At 39.5% G+C, this 17,500-nt stretch overlaps 1 protein-coding gene across 3 annotated transcripts; it reads left to right on the top strand.

The window, feature by feature from the left end:
- The first annotated feature begins 1,149 nt into the window (after nt 1-1,149).
- Nucleotides 1,150-17,400, top strand: LOC115227557 (phospholipid scramblase 2-like). 3 transcript variants are annotated; one of them, XM_036498657.1, is made up of 11 exons: nt 1,150-1,215; nt 4,176-4,513; nt 4,556-4,982; nt 8,416-8,538; nt 10,891-10,968; nt 11,776-11,852; nt 13,085-13,215; nt 14,219-14,339; nt 14,868-14,970; nt 16,640-16,698; nt 17,287-17,400. In XM_036498657.1, exons 1-11 carry the CDS (start codon nt 1,188-1,190, stop codon nt 17,326-17,328), a joined length of 1,527 nt encoding a protein of 508 aa, XP_036354550.1. In that variant the 5' UTR covers nt 1,150-1,187; the 3' UTR covers nt 17,329-17,400. The 3 variants fall into 3 exon arrangements, with proteins under 3 accessions (XP_036354550.1, XP_029654211.2, XP_036354549.1); XM_029798351.2 differs by having other exon boundaries at nt 4,176-4,982; nt 8,419-8,538; XM_036498656.1 differs by having other exon boundaries at nt 4,176-4,982.
- The last annotated feature ends 100 nt before the right edge of the window (nt 17,401-17,500 follow it).

The following is a 17,500-nucleotide window of genomic DNA, read 5'->3' as shown; positions in this document are numbered from 1 at the left end:
TAGCAGCTCGGCAGAAGGACCAATAGAATAAGTACTAGGCTTACAAAGAATAAGTCCTGGGGTTGATTTGCTTGACTAAAAGGTGGTACTCCAGCATGGCCACAGTCATGAATAAGAATAAAAGAATAAAATAATCACATGGTCAAAATCTCTTAACTACAAGATAATCTTTTATTCTTTTACTCTTTTACTTGTTTCAGTCATTTGACTGTGGCCATGCTGGAGCACCGCCTTTAGTTGAGCAAATCGACCCCAGGACTTATTCTTTGTAAGCCTAGTACTTATTCTATTGTTAGCATGCTGAGCGAAATGCTTAGCCGTATTTTGTCTGCTGTTATATTCTGAGTTCAAATTCTGCCAAGGTCGACTTAGCCTTTCATCCTTTCGGGGTTGATAAATTAAGTACTAGTTACGCATTGGGATCGATGTAATCGACTTAATCCCCTTGTCTGTCTTTGCTTGTCCCCTCTGTGTTAAGCCCCTTGTGGGCAATAAAGAAATAAGAAATTGAACCTCCTTACAATACTCTCAGGGAGTTCATGGTATGAAATTCATTGTCATTGCTCCAATTTGATCACCAATGCCATGTATTTAGTTTAAAAGCATTAAAAATAGGGTGGGGATCAGTGGGCCCCATTTAAGTGGCACTTTAGAAATTCAATCTCTTTACGATACTTCATGGGAGTTCATGGTATGAAATTCATTGTCATTGCCCCGATTTGGTCGCCAATGACATGTATTTAGTTTAAAATGCAGTAAAAATAGGCGGAAGGGGCGTGGATCAGTGGGGCCCCAGTTAGGCAGCCCTTAAAAAAACAGACCCCCCCTCCTTAGGGCATTCCCTGGGATTAGGGGAGTTGCTGGTTTGAGTTTCGTTATCCTTGCACCAATGGTCTGGGAGAAATTAATGAACATATAAACATAACAGACAGAGAAACATCACTCGAATTTATATTAAGATAGAACCATGGTCTCAGGTACCAAAAAAGGTGAAAAAAATTTATATTGATTGCATTGTATTGTATTTATCTCAATGTTTTTAAAGTCTTAAATTTAGTTATTAAATGATCAGTTTATATTGCAATCGGATGTTTATGATTTAATTAGATATTTCATAATTAATGTAAAATTTAATTGCTTTTTTTTTCTTTTGGATTTCAGATATTTGATTTGATCCCAAGTTGAAAATGGCAGACACAAATCCATCTAAAAAAGGTAAGTTTAAAGAGAGCTTTGATGATGATGATGATGATGATGATGATAATGATGTTGATGATGATGTTGATGATGATGATGACGACGATGATGACGATGATGATGATGATGATGATAGTGATGATGTTGATGATGATGACGATGATAGCAATGAAGACAATATTGATGATGATGATGATGATGATTATAATGACTACAAAGATGACGACGACAATGATGAGGCTAAATACCCACCCCTGACCATTTGCGGGTGGGGCTGCCTGAGCAATGTCCACCCTACTGCAAGGCTTCAGCCAGTCTGGTCTTCCTTTTCCCTTCCCCATCCTCAGAAACCCCGAGAAATATTACAAGTACTGTCCCTCTGATTTTAACTAAAACCCTAACTCCTCCTCTCATATTTTTGGATTAGTGTATCTTGGACTACATTTGTTTATTTCAGATGGTAGAATGTGATTTGAAGGAAATTTGGCTATTGTTTCAAATAGATCAAGTTGAGGGTTCTTTCTTGGGTCGTCTGTAAAGAGATACCAAAGGTACACACTATATCTGCGTACCACAGTAAAGTACAATACTCATATTTATGGGTAGGTACCACATTGCGGTACAGTCTCCATAGTTGTAAGTTGGTACCACAATGAAGTGTGATTCACTTTACTGCATACAGGTACCATTGTGAAGTACACTCTACTTAGCTGTAAGCAGGTACTACAGTATCACAGAAAGGTACATTTCACCTAACCATAGGTACCATTGGGAAGTGCAGCCCTCTTGGTTGTACCATGTTCTCTGTTTTTTGTCTTTGTTACCTTACACATTCACTAGCTTTCTTACAAAGGAGTCTAATGCTTAGACTTTTTGGGGGGTAACAAGATCGAACTGTCTCAAGTGTAACTGCCTGAAACTGTTGTGACTTCTGGTACTTGACTGAGGAAACAAGGCCACAAATGACTCGTCGATTTTTGCCTGTCCTTCTAATTGTTGTTTCTCTTGTCTGCCTTTGAATCATCTATCTGTTCGAATGCTTTAATGTCCTCTATTGCGACCCTTACAGGTTAGCCACATTTAAGTGGCAAATGTACTTCATGAGATATATATATATATATATATATATATGGAGTTTACCCAACTAAGCTCATCCATGGGTACTGGCTATCAGACAAGACAATAATCCAGAGATTGCTTTATCAAACACATATCTGAAAATCTATGAATATGTTGAGAGTCTAGTTTTCACAACTACAAACGAGAAGCTACAAATGGATTTCTTATCTAAATAGATGGGTCAATAAATACATCCCATGGACATTAAAAGCATTATTGAAGAACACACCAATAAAATCCTTTTACCGAGATAGAAACTGTCAATCATTCATTATACTGCCTGATAATGAAAACACTTTTTTTTTTCTATTTCTTTATTCTTTCTATTTGTTTTCTTTTGTTTTTCTATTCATCCCTCTTTGTGACCGGCTAAGTCAAACTAGTGACTTGCTTTGTTCTGTTTTGTTCTGCTTGTACTATGAAAATATATTTATGTAAACATGTCCAACTCGATATAGTTATAAATTATTGATAATTCAAGTTACTGCTGCAAATGAATTTTATACATAATTCTGATGAGTCTGATTCAATAGCTGTTATTACTGTGATTTCTCAGGAATCAATACTTGCATATATCATTGCATAATATAGTAAGATTCATGAGATTGAATTCAGACAAAACAATTGTCATTGTACAAGGATGAGTCAAAAAGTAATGCCATTTTGTTTAGGACAGGTACAATTACCAACACAGGAACATGTATCATACATCAAAATAAATTACATCCCTACTTCTCAACATAGTCACCGTTTCTCTCAATAGCAACGTTCCACTTTCAAATGAATTCCATAATTATCAGCATAATTATAATTAGGGTTCAGCAAAAATTGCTTCGCCACATACCAAAATTTAGAAATAGCAGTTAAATACTATTCCACTACCATAAGATATCTCCCAGACAGTAATACTCTCAACTCACGCAGGTAAAGTGAAAAAATAACGAACCCACCTGGCTTTGATTAACTATATACCGGACTACTTGGTAAAATTATTAATCATTAATTGTTTAATTAATTTTACCCTTTATTATTATTATTATTATTATTCTATGTTTGACTTTTGCTTCATATTTGTACAAGTTGGCTCCAAGTCTCACCCAGAGACCTCAAGAGGCAACAGGTTGGAAGTTGATGTTGTTGTTATGCCAAGTGTGCCATATATTTGGGGTTTTTTTGGGGTGTTGTACTAGTGAATGTCTAAAAAAAAAAAAACGAAAATTAGGTTTGTTTTAAACCTTGAGATTACATAGAAAGTATTTTGCGTAGGATATGAGCAGTTCCCATGAGCACTATCTTTTGAATTTCTGCCATTTTTGGGTTTCCTGGTATCTGAGTTAGGTAGCAATCAGCCCCTTTTGCTATCATTCCCAGGGCACCTATAACAACAGGTATTGTTTTAGTCTTCGGGTTCCACATTTTGCTGATTTCTATTTCAAGATCTTTATATTTGCTCAGTTTTTGGTGGGTCTTGACAGATACATTTATATCTTTATATAAATGTATCTGTGGCCTAGTGGTTAGGGCAGCGGACTCGCGGTCGCAGGATCGCGGTTTCGATTCTCAGACCGGGCGTTGTGTGTGTTTATTGAGCGAAAACACCTAAAAGCTCTACGAGGCTCCGGCAGGGGGTGGTGATCCCTGCTGTACTCTTTCACCACAATGGCGGTGCCCCAGCATGGCCACAGCTCAAGAGCTGAAACTGGAAAAACAAAAACAAAAACAAAACAATACGTTTATATATTATTATTTATATACGTTTATTATTATTATTATTATTATTATATTATTATTATATATATGTATGTATGTATGTATGTATATAACTGTTTTCTTAATATTTTCAATATTTTATATTTTAGATTCTGATGACACCCCTTCTTCACAGCAAGCAGCCCCTGATTCACCTCCTTCACAAGGTGCATACCCAACTCTACCACCTTCTACTCCATCGAATGTTACCCCTCAACAGCAATCGCAAGGGTACCCTACCCAGCCGCAGTCACAGGGGTACCCAAACCAGCAACAGCCACAAGGATACAACGCTCAGCAGCCACCACCACAGGGCTACCCCAACCAACAACAGCCCCCACCGCAGGGGTACCCGACCCAGCAACAGCCACAAGGGTACCCAACCCAGCAACAACCACAGGGGTACCCAAACCAACAACAGCCACAGGGGTACCAACAACCATCACAGGCGTACCAACAACCATCACAGGGGTACCAACAACCATCACAGGGGTACCCTAACCAGCAGCCACCACAAGGCTACCCAAGACAACAGCAGCCACAGGGGCATCCTAATCAACAGCAACCACAACAAGGTTACCCTAATCAGCAACAGCCTCAGGGCTACCCTACTCAACAGCAACCCCAGGGGTACCCTAACCAGCAACCACAAGGACACTACAATCAACAACAAGGGTATCCAAACCAGCAGCCTCAAGGCTACCAGGGTCAACAACCTGGCTATGCCCCACCCCAGTCAGGAGGCTACTCACAGCCACCAGTATCAGGCCAAGGTCAAGGTAAGCCTCCTGCACCACCTGGGTATGTACCCCCACCAACAACAAATGCCTCAAAATCCCAGCCACCTGTGCCACCAGGGTTCACTTCCGAATCAGCCATAGGATTTAATCAGCCTAGAGCCCAGCCTCAAAACACAGGTATGTCGATGGCTATATTATATATAACAAGGGTACTTTATATACTAACAGGGTACATACTCTTTACTCTTTTACTCTTTTACTTGTTTCAGTCATTTGACTACGGCCATGCCAGAGCACCGCCTTTAGTCGACTTATTATTCGTAAGCCCAGTACTTATTCTATCGGTCTATTTTGCCGAACCGCTAAGTAACGGAGACATAAACACACTAGCATCGGTTGTCAAGCAATGCTAGGGGGATAAACACACACATACACACACACTTATATATATATACATATATACGACAGGCTTCTTTCAGTTTCCGTCTAACAAATCCACTCACAAGGCATTGGTCAGCCCGGGGCTATAGCAGAAGACACTTGCCCAAGATGCCACGCAGTGGGACTGAACCCGGAACCATGTGGTTGGTTAGCAAGCTACTTACCACACAGCCACTAAGGAGTTTAATTTGTAATGTATATTTTTAATTATTTCATTCTTTTGCCCATGGGGTCGGGGGCATTCTCATGTTCGTATGCGACAGTCAGAGGCACAAATCATGAGATATCTAAGCTGTACTCTTACTCCTACTCTTTACTCTTTTACTTGTTTCAGTCATTTGACTGCGGCCATGCTGGAGCACCGCCTTTAGTCGAGCAACTCGACCCCGGACTTATTCTTTTTGTAAGCCCAGTACTTATTCTATCGGTCTCTTTTGCCGAACCGCTAAGTAACGGACACATAAACACACCAGCATCGGTTGTCAAGCAATGCTAGGGGGACAAACACACACACGCATATATATACACTTGCGTCAGAAATTAATTAGCACTTCTCAAATTTCTACATTAAATAGGTTAAATCAATTAACCTATGAGCTGTTCAAAACGTCTTACGCGATGAGAAAACTTAGTATGGTGTGATTTCGGTCCTTGCGAGGCGCTACCTATATCTATTAAACAAAGGAAGATTTGTCTGCATCCGCACTCCAATTTGTAGCACTGCTGTGTCAACATCATAAGGCTGTAGACTCTCAAACTGCTCTGCAAACAAAGTTACGTCATTGTTCTGTGCAACAGTGAACTCGCAACAAAGCAATAGTTCGAGATATGGCCACTAGGTGACAGCACATACCTTGAGTGAAGAGCAAATCAAGGGTGCTAATTAATTTCTGACGATAGTGTACATATATAGTTAATCCAAACAAGAAAGCACAAAAAGACACAACAACACGAGGACGTGGAACAAATATAGTATTATTGGACGCTCAGGAAAGAAGGAAAGAAGGAAAGAAGGAGGGTTTAACGTTTCGAGCGGAGCTCTTCGTCGGAAACATAGGAGAAGGAAAGATCCAGAGAAAGGAAGACAGAGGGAAAAAAAAAAAATCGCCAACGGTACACACGTGGTCACATATACATATATACAACGGGCTTCTTTTCAGTTTCCGTCTACCAAATCCACTCACAAGGCTTTGGTCGGCCCGAGGCTATAGTAGAAGACACTTGCCCAAGGTGTCACGCAGTGGGACTGAACCTGGAACCATGTGGTTGGTAAACAAGCTACTTACCACACAGCCACTCCTACGCCTATCAAACATTTAATAATAATGAAATTTTTGTATACAGTGCTCAGGTGCACCACAACTTGTCAGAAAGTGCATATAAAGTACATGCAGTAATGTAGAAATGTCTGGAAAGCGAACAATGTATGAGTCAGATACATGCTTGTGTGTGTATGGAAGGGAGAAAATCAAGTGTAGTGTTGGAGAATCTCAGGAAGCATGGAAGTTTTGAAGGATGCAGTGCTCCGACAACTAACAGCTGATGCCGGCAGTTTGTTCCATGCTTCAGCAACTCTCAGCGTGAAAAAATGTTTCCTGAAGTCATGGAGCTGTGCTGTTTTTTCTTACTTTGTAAATATGTCCACGGTGTTAGATGGGTGGAGTTTGAAAAGGTGCTCAGAGTTATTGTTTGTACGATGGTTGATATAAAAATGTACATCTCAAACATTTATAAGAATTGCATTGATTCTTTCTTTTTACACTAAAGTTTGACTTTATGGGACAAATACTAACAAACAAAATGATTTTTTCAAGAGAATCAAAAAAGTGGATAGATTTTAGACAGATATTAATAGAGTTACATGAATGCCTACCTAATTATGTAGACATAATATATGTTTATGCATGTATATATGTGTGTGTGTGTGTGTGTGTGTGTTCGTGTGTGTTTGGCATGTAAAAAGCCACCACTACACTACAATGTTCATATGAACATTTAATGTGGTTTTAGAGTCAAGTTTTGGCTGCTATTTCCAGCGTGGTGGTGAACATTTAATGTGGTTTTAGAGTCAAGTTTTGGCTGCTATTTCCAGCGTGGTGGTGAACATTTAATGTGGTTTAGAGTCACGTTTTGGCTGCTATTTCCAGCGTGGTGGTGAACATTTAATGTGGTTTTAGAGTCAAGTTTTGGCTGCTATTTCCAGCGTGGTGGTGAACATTTAATGTGGTTTTAGAGTCAAGTTTTGGCTGCTATTTCCAGCGTGGTGGTGAACATTTAATGTGGTTTTAGAGTCAAGTTTTGGCTGCTATTTCCAAGATACCCTAAATTATAATTTTAATAATAATTATTACCTTTGAAGGTTTTTATTCCCATGCTGGCCACTTGATAAGTTCGATATTTAAATTAACGATCTTATCCATATTTATATAAATTTATATATTTATCTGTACATCTATCTATCTATCTATCATCTATCTATCTATCTGTCTATCTATCTGCCTATCTCTCTATCTATCTATCTATCTAACTATCTATCTATCTACCTGTCTGTCTGTTTGTCTTTCTGTCTGTCTGTATGTCTATCTGTCTGTCTATCTATCTATCTATCTATCTAAATGTGGTAACATATAACAATATTGACCAAGGGAACCGTGGTCTTTTTCGTAGGCTTTTCTTTCCACGGATAAACCTTACTTGCTTTCCCCTTTACACCATACATCATGACACTGTGATACACGATCCCTATTGATCGTTTTTTTCCTCTCCCCCTTTTTTCCTCTTTTTTCTTCTTTTTTCATTTTTCATTTACTTTTTTTCCCTTTTTTCTTTTTTCTTTTCCTTTTTTTTGTTCTTTTTTCCCTTTTACGATCCCTTTTGATCGAAAACCTACGCCATCTTTTTTTTTTCTTCTCCCCCAAAAGAAAAGCTCTACCTTGTAACTTGTCCCATCTGTGTGCAGCCCTATGTGGCCAATAAAGAAACATATCTCTATCTATCTATATCTATCTATCTATCTATCTCTATCTATCTATCTGTCTATCTATCTATCTATTTATCTATCTATCTATCTATTTATCTATCTATTGCCTGCCTGCCTGCCTGTCTGTCTGTCTATCTCTTTAGGTACCCCAGCCTTCAGTCACAGTATCATCCTATCTATATTTTGCAGGTGGTCAAAATATGCCACAATGGATGGCCCGTCCAGAAAACACGTCCAACTGCCCTCCTGGCCTGGAATACTTGACCATGGTGGATCAAATTCTCATACAACAACAAGTGGATGCTTTGGAGAGTAAGTCCTGGCTAATGCTAGTGGTCTAACTGATATTGAATGTACCTTACTGCGAAACCCTTGGTCTAAGTGTTTGTTAGTTCAACTTTTTGGAGATTTAACTTATGTTAAGCGGACTATTTGGTTGTTTGATCGTTGCTGGTCTAACTCAAAGTTCCTCAATGGTTTTTGATTTATGGAATCCTTTGATTTCTGTTTTCTCTACCATTTGATGTTTAAATAAAATCCTATATTTTTATAATCAAACTAGCAGTATTGCCCGGCGTTGCTCAGGTTTGTTTCCACCCTTTAGAATTGGAATTTTTGAAAAATAAAAATTTTGCATTATGTAGCTTTTTATTCTCTTTAAGTGAACATTTTTCTGGTTGAAATACACCGAAAAATGACGACACAGCAGTCAAAAAATCGTAAAAAATAGGGATTTTCATAGAAAAAAAGCACCTTTTTGATGTAAATAATTTTTGGTGTTAACATGGTCCGATTTGAATTTTTTGTTCTACGGAAGAGCAAGCCTTCTTCTATGATACTCTCAATTTTGGTCAACTTGCGCTGCAGGGTCTTGGAGGAGATAGTGTTAGTTGAAGGCTACCAAACCTGCCATACACAGACATCTTCAGCTTTATATGTAGAGAGATATTGTTAGGAATTACTCTCTTTTACTCTTTTACTTGTTTCAGTCATTTGACTGTGGCCATGCTGGAGCACCGCCTTTAGTCGAGCAAATCGACCCCGGGACTTATTCTTTGTAAGCCCAGTACTTATTCTATAAGTCTATTTTGCCGAACCGCTAAGTGACGGGGACGTAAACACACCAGCATTGGTTGTCAAGCAATGCTAGGGGGACAAACACAGACACACAAACACACACACATACACACATATATATATATATATATATATACATATACACGACAGGCTTCTTTCAGTTTCCGTCTACCAAATCCACTCACAGGGCATTGGTCGGCCCGGGGCTATAGCAGAAGACACTTGCCCAAGATGCCACGCAGTGAGACTGAACCCGAAACCATGTGGCTGGTTAGCAAGCTACTTACCACACAGCCACTCCTGCGCCTATATATAAAAAAGATTGCTGAAATGTTTTACTCTCTCTTTTACTCTTTTACTTGTTTCATGGAAAAATATGATCCAAGCCAAAAAATGATTTTTCTAAAAGCAATTGCTCACAATCTTAAGTTATAAGACAAAATAAACATGTAATACAGCAAACCTTAAAATAAGCGTTTTTTTAAAAATTCAGGTATTTGTTCTTCCATTTTGCCTATGATCTCGACGAATTGACTGATGATGAATTGACTGATGACAAATTGACTGATGACGAATTGACTGATGATGAATTGACTGACAACGAATTGACTGATGACGAATTGACTGATGATGAATTGACTGACAACGAATTGACTGATGACGAATTGACTGATGACGAATTGACTGATGATGAATTGACTGACAACGAAATGACTGATGATGAATTGACTGACAACGAATTGACTGACAATGAATTGACTGACGACGAATTGACTGACGACGAATTGACTGACGATAAATTGGCTGACGACGAATTGACTGACGATGAATTGACCTGGGGACAAATTAACCAATGACGAATTGACTGGGGACAAATTAAATGACAACAAATTGCCGTCAATGAATTAACTGGACACCCTTGGGAGATATAATATAACTTTCTCCATACTGTTTTGTAAATAGCTAAAGTTTAATGAGGTAGTGAGCCTGTCTCAAGGTGTTGAAATTATGTTGATATCTGATCAACAGCTGATGAAGGTCTGTTAAACATGTTTTTGTTTTTCCTGTTTTTCATGAATATCTCTGTTTATTGTTGCCATCCTGTAGACACTCTCAAGTTACTTCAGGCATTTGTTCTTCCATTTTGCCTATGATCTTGACGAATTGACTGACGATGAATTGACCTGGGGACAAATTAACCAATGACGAATTGACTGGGGACAAATTAAATGACAACAAATTGCCGTCAATGAATTAACTGGACACCCTTGAGAGATATAATATAACTTTCTCCATACTGTTTTGTAAATAGCTAAGGTTTAATGAGGTAGTGAGCCTGTCTCAAAGTGTTGAAATTATGTTGATATCTGATCAACAGCTGATGAAGGTCTGTTAAATATGTCTTTGTTTTTCATGTTTTTCACATTGGACACTCTGGAGTTACTTGGTTCTTTGAGAGATATAATTTTTTCCATAGATATAAACTGTTTTGTAGATATGGCGAGGTTGAAAAATCATTCAACAGTCTCTCTATTTATCCCATTCTTAAATAATTTCCTTTTTTCTTTCTTCACTTTATTTCTCCAGCTTTTACCTCATTTGAATCTTCAAACAAATACACTGTCCTTAATTCTTTGGGTCAGCAGGTTTACATAGCAGCAGAAGGTAAGATGGAGTATTTGGTACTTTTTCTCTATTCCAACTCTCTCATACCCCTTCTCTATACCTTCTCCACCCTTTTCACACCTTTCTTCATTATTGTTCTGTATAGTAAAGAGTCATACTAAACTTACCAAATTTTTATTTCAAATTTACATAAAACTTTACCTCTCTGGCCTTCATTGCCCCTTTTCTCTCCCTTTAACACTATCTTCTCTCTGTTATCTCCCTAATTCCTCTACGCACTCTCCAACCTCCCTCTGATCTTTCTCTCTGAGTGCTTCCTCTCCCTTTCTCTCATCTTTCACTCTCTCTCTCTCTTTCTCTATCTATCTATCTATCTATCTATCTCTCTTTCTCTATCTATCTATCTATCTATCTATCTATCTATCTATCTATCTCTCTTCTCTATCTATCTATCTATCTATCTGTCTATCTATCTATCTCTCTTTCACTATCTCTCTCTCTTTCTCTCTCTCTCTTTCTCTCTCTCTCTCTCTATCTATCTATCTATGTGTTTCATCTCTCTTTCTCTCACTTTCTTTCACCTTGTGTTATTCTCTGTACTCTCTATTCCCCCTCTATGTGCCTCTTTACCCCTCCTTCCTCCCACAAACTTTGTTTTCCCTCTCTCTCTCTCAATCTATTTATCTCTCTCTCTCTCTCAATCTATTTATCTCTCTCTCTCTCTCTCTCAATCTATTTCTCTCTCTCTCTCTCTCTCAAACTATTTATCTCTCTCTCTCTCTCTCAATCTATTTCTCTCCCTCTCTCTCAATCTATTTATCTCTCTCTCTCTCTTTCTCTCCTCAGAGTCAGAGTTATGTATGAGACAATGTCTGGGCAGTATGAGAGGTTTCGTCATGCACATGATTGACAATATGGGACAGGTGAGTACTACAACCTCTTCTATCTATCTTGTTGTAGTAGTAGTAGTAGATGTAGTATGAGTAGTAACAATAGTCAAAGTAGTAATTGTAGTAAAAGTAGTAGTTGTAATAGAATTAGTGATAGTAGAAGTAACAGTAGCAATTATTGCTGTATGTATATATATATATCATCATCATCATCATCATCATCGTTTAACGTCCGCTTTCCGCGCTAGCACGGGTTGGACGGTTTGACCGGGTCTGGGAAGCCAGGGGCCGCACCAGGCTCCAGTCTGAATCTGGCAGAGTTTCTACGGCTGGATGCCCTTCCTAACGCCACCACTCCGTGAGTGGATTGGGTGCTTTTTACGTGCCACCTGCACAGGGGCCGGAGGGTCCGGCATCGTCACGATCGGTTCAAGCATTTTAACGTGTCAGCGGCACGGGGGCAACGAGGTCCGGGGTACTTTGGGGATCGGGGTACTTTGGGGATCCAGGGTACTTTGGGGATCCGGGGTACTTAGAATGGGTAGGGGGTATGTGGAATTGCTGCAGAAAGCAGCCCGGGTCTTTGTAGTCACAGCATTTATCGTCACTGAGTAACGTAATTAGGTAGAGGAAAGAAATACAGATATTCTAGAGTTGAGTTGGGGAGGGGGGGGTCCACACCAATACCAGTATACCCTGTTCTCACCATCTACACCGGGTACGCCCTACTCCCTCCCCCTCCCCCCACTACCCCTTCTCCTCATATGCTTTCACTGTGAAAAGAGAAGCTGCTAGCGCCATAGCTCATCAACTGCCCACCGATCTTACGCTTCCTCCTGACACTGCCTCATTCCGACCATCCCCTTTAGTACCCTCCCGCCTCGTAATATCCTACGTTTTTATTTCAATATCCTACGTTTTTATTTCTTAGGAACCTTCACCAACCCCTTCCTGCCATCGTTCCTCCTTACCCCAACCTTCCCCACTGGTTGCTCCCCTATATATATATATATATATTATATATATATATATCACCATCATCACCACTGCCTCCACCTCCACCACCACTGCCACCACCACCACCACCACCATCATCACCACCACCACCAACATCACCACCACCACCGCCACCACCTTCACTACTGCCGCCGCCACCACCTTCACTACTGCCGCCGCCGCTGCCACCACCGCCACCCTTTTCTGTTTTATGCGGTATAGCCTGGTACCCCTCTTATGAGTTTCTTCTCTTTCTCCCCACACAACAGGAAGTAATGAAAGTGACCCGAGAGCTGAAAATTGGGGCCGGATGCTGTTGGTTTGCCTGTTGTAACCCCTGTTCTTTGGAGGTCGTCGTAGAAGCTCCAGTTGGCAAGGTTATTGGTAAAGTTAAACAACGGTAAGTCCCTAAATAAAGCACCATGTGAATAGGTTGGGTTTTTACTGATGTTAGCTGGGTACATTTTTTTGAGTAGGGGGAACAGAATGCTTGGAGGTGCTGCCATTGTTTAGTCCCAGCTCAGCCTTGATTAAATTGATCTTTCTAGAGAAGAGAATTCAGTGCTGATGGCATGTATTAAGCATCTTTCAAGCATAGGTCGAAGCCAGTGCCCCTGATGGGCTCCTGTGCAGGTGGCACGTAAAAAGCACCATCCAACCGTGGTCTATGCCATTGCCTCCTGACTGACTCCTGTGCTGGTGGCATGTAAAAAGCATCATCCAAATGTGGTTGATGCCACTGCCCCTTGAGTGGCTCCGATGTTGGTGACATAAAAATGCACCATCTGAATGTGGCCAATGCCAGTGCTACCTGACTGGTCCCAAGTTAGTGACACATAAAAATCACCCACTACACTCTCAGAGTGGCTGGCATTAGGAAGGGCATCGAGCTGTAGAAACACTGCCAGATCAGACTGGAACCTGATGCAGCCTCCTGGCTTCCCAGACCCCCTGGTCGAACCGTCCAGCCCATGCTAGCATGGAAAACGGACGTTAAACGATGATGATGATATATATATATGTGTGTGTGTGTGTATTATATATATATATATATATATATATATATATAATTATTAATTGAATGCTACACATCCATTTCCATATATATATATTATATATATATATATATATGTATGTTATATACGGTCATCTGATTTCTCTAGCTTCACGATAATGGGTCACACACACACACAGAGTATATATATTCCCAATATAACTTGACCTGCTATTCAACCACATGTTATCTAGAACAACATTTTCTGAGGTGTCCTTTCTTATGACAGTAGCATATAATTTGAGATAGATTTGGTTACTATGTCTAGCAGACCGAGTGACCACACATGGAGTCCCTTTCTTTTGCTCATCTTAACCCCTACCTCTTGTTTTGTTTCCTCCTCAAACAGATGCAGCTTCGTTAGACCCCTATTCGATGTCATGAATGAGAATGATGAAGTCGTTTTTAAAATCCAAGGCCCGTATTGTATGTGGGCTGGCCCCTGCTGTATAGGGGACCAGAACTTTTATGTAAGTACTATGTTGTTGCTTTGTTGTTGAAAATTGGAGAATGAACTGTAGGAGTATTTAGTGGTGGTGGTCATGGCTATTTTTACCAATGAACAGTTGAAGTTGGTTAAACACACACACACACACACACACACACACACTCACACGCTGACATACATATGACATTCACACTACACCCCCACACACACATGCACATACACACACATGCACATACACACACATGCACACACAAACCCTCACATACACAAACATACACACCACCACCGCTGCCGCCGCCACCATCGTCGCCAACACCACCCACCACCACCATCACCACCACCACCACCACCGCCTGGTTACACAAATACAGCCATACACATTCATATATATACTCACACACATACAGATACTCTGTCTCACATTCATTCAGACATACAGTGATATATGCAGACAGATAGACGGACAGACAGACAGACAGACAAATTGTCAGCCATCTCTATAACCCCAGATATCACTTACATGGTTGTTATTATTGTGTATCCCAAACAGGTCCACAGTCCCGATATGTCCAGAAAAGTGGCCACAATCAGCAAGGAATTTAGTGGACTGGTCAAGGAAATGTTTACAAAAGCTGACAATTTTGGAATCTCATGTAAGTTTATTATCATTATTATCCTTGTTATTATTATTATTATTATCAATTTTTTTTATTATTATTGAGTGAGAGAGCAGTGCATGCCATCAAAGTGACATCTAATAAGGGTACACCAGGCACATGCATCACAACCATATGTGCACGACATGGTGATCTCATATCAAGATACACAGCACATAACCTTGCAGGTGGGGCCCAGTTAGAATTTTTTGGGGGTTGAGTAGCTCATCCCACTCAAAAGGTCCATGAATAAGGATTATTTAAGGATGTTGAATGAACCACCCATGTTTCCAAAGGTGAATTATCCAAACCTCTAAGAATTCCTTTCAACACATGGCCCCCACTACTTCTGCTTGTGATCAGAGATGCACATATCGACAGCCACTAAGGGACATGGTCAATTGGTTAAGGTCAAACAACTGACAAGCAAATCTGTGGTACTGAGCAGAATATTTGCTGTAGCCTATCTTTCATACAAAGACAAAACAATGTTATTATTATTATTATTACTATTATTATTATTATTCTTATTCTTATTATTCTTATTATTATTATCATCATCCTCATCATCATCATTTAGCGTCCGTTTTCCATGCTAGCATGGGTTGGACGGTTTAACTGGGGTCTGTGAAGCCGGAAGGCTTCATCAGGCCCAGTCAGATTATCATTATTATTGTTATTTACTTTTAATCTGCATCTTTGTTACAGATACTTGCCAAAACACACCCAGGGTCCTAGGGCGAGTGAAGGATAAGAGATATTACAATATGACTGAAAACTTGGGGGAGGGAAGTAGGGAAATATCTTCATGTAATACAACACAGACATTTAAATGGACAGGGTTTGTCTAAGGATGTGGGCAGTAATTGTCAGTACAATCTTTTGGATTTCTCTGAGACATGGTTCTCCTGGGATCTTATCTAGATGTTTCTGACATCCCTTTTTTATCATACCTAGGGTACCCTCAATAACAGGAACAGTTCTCGCTTTAAGATGACACATCTTTTGTATTTCAATTTACAGGTCCTTATATTTACTTAATTTGTCAAATTCCTTTACAGATATATCTTTATCAGTGGGAACACTTACATCTATTAGTCTACAAGTATGGAATCACAGGGTTACTCACTTCTGCCAGCTGAGTGCAGCATAAAATGAAGTGTTTTGCTCAAGAGCGCAATGCAATGCCCTGTCCAGGAACAGAAACCACAATCTTACAATCATGAGTCCAATGTCTTAACTACTGAGCCATGCACCCCCTAAAAGCCCTTCCTGAGCTATAGACTCATAAAGCCAGTTTCCCAGATTCTGTGGAATATATATTCAACACCCTAACCACTAAGCCACATACCTTCATACACACACACACACACACACACACAAATACACACACACACACATGCACTCACACATGCAAGGATGCACACATACACATGCATGCACACACACACACACACTCACATGGACAAATGCATTTGTATGAACAATCAGCCATGGATATCCATTATTAAATCACCACCAAAACCAGAACAACAACCACCACCACCATCACCACCACCATCATCACCACCATCATCACCACCATCACCACCATCACCACCACCACCACCACCACCACCACCATCCCTCTTCTGATATTTCTTATTTCTTTCCTCTTTCTCTTCAGTTCCAATGGACCTTGATGTGAACATGAAAGCCACTTTGCTAGGATCTGTCTTTCTCATTGTAAGTAAGAGCTTCAGAGTCTGTCTAGCTTCCATCACTACATATGTATATATGTACATATATATATATATAGATACACAACACACACGCGCGCACATAGATATATGTATACATACACACACACATATATATATATATATATCAAAATAAGCGACAAGGATATCCAGAGGTAATGCAGTACAATCGTTTCATGCAACTCCATTTAATTGAACAATGCAATCATTACATCAATTTGAAATGTAGAGCAATCTTCAGCTGCACAAAGACATAGAATGTAATTAAATTAGAACAGATGGACACATTACACACATATACGTACACACATACATATATATGTATGTATATATTTACACTTGTTCATCTTTTTTGACCTAGTGTATATTTTATATATTTGTATATTTTATATATTTGTATATTTTGGTCTGTATTGTTCAGCCTACAGCTAAACATACATACATATATGCATGCATGCATACATACATATATATACACACATACATACACACATACACAAACAAACACATACAAACACACATGCACCCATATATCTTATATTAATGCTGTATTTTTTCTTTTTTATATTTGCAGGACTTCATGTATTATGAGTTGTTGAAGTCACCAACAACTTGAAGGCATCATCAAGTAACACAGCATTTGTTCCTCACACACACACACACAACACACACACACACCACACACACATCATAAGAGTAACCTTCCTGTCCCATAATTTATGTTTGTTTATTTCAACAGAACTTGCAAATATTCATACGCAGATATGACGAATCAACACACACACATA

Source organism: Octopus sinensis, unplaced genomic scaffold, assembly GCF_006345805.1.
Source record: "Octopus sinensis unplaced genomic scaffold, ASM634580v1 Contig04592, whole genome shotgun sequence".
NCBI lineage: Eukaryota > Metazoa > Mollusca > Cephalopoda > Octopoda > Octopodidae > Octopus > Octopus sinensis.
The sequence above is the reverse complement of the archived record's forward strand: the minus strand, read 5'-3'. Positions and strand labels throughout refer to the sequence as shown.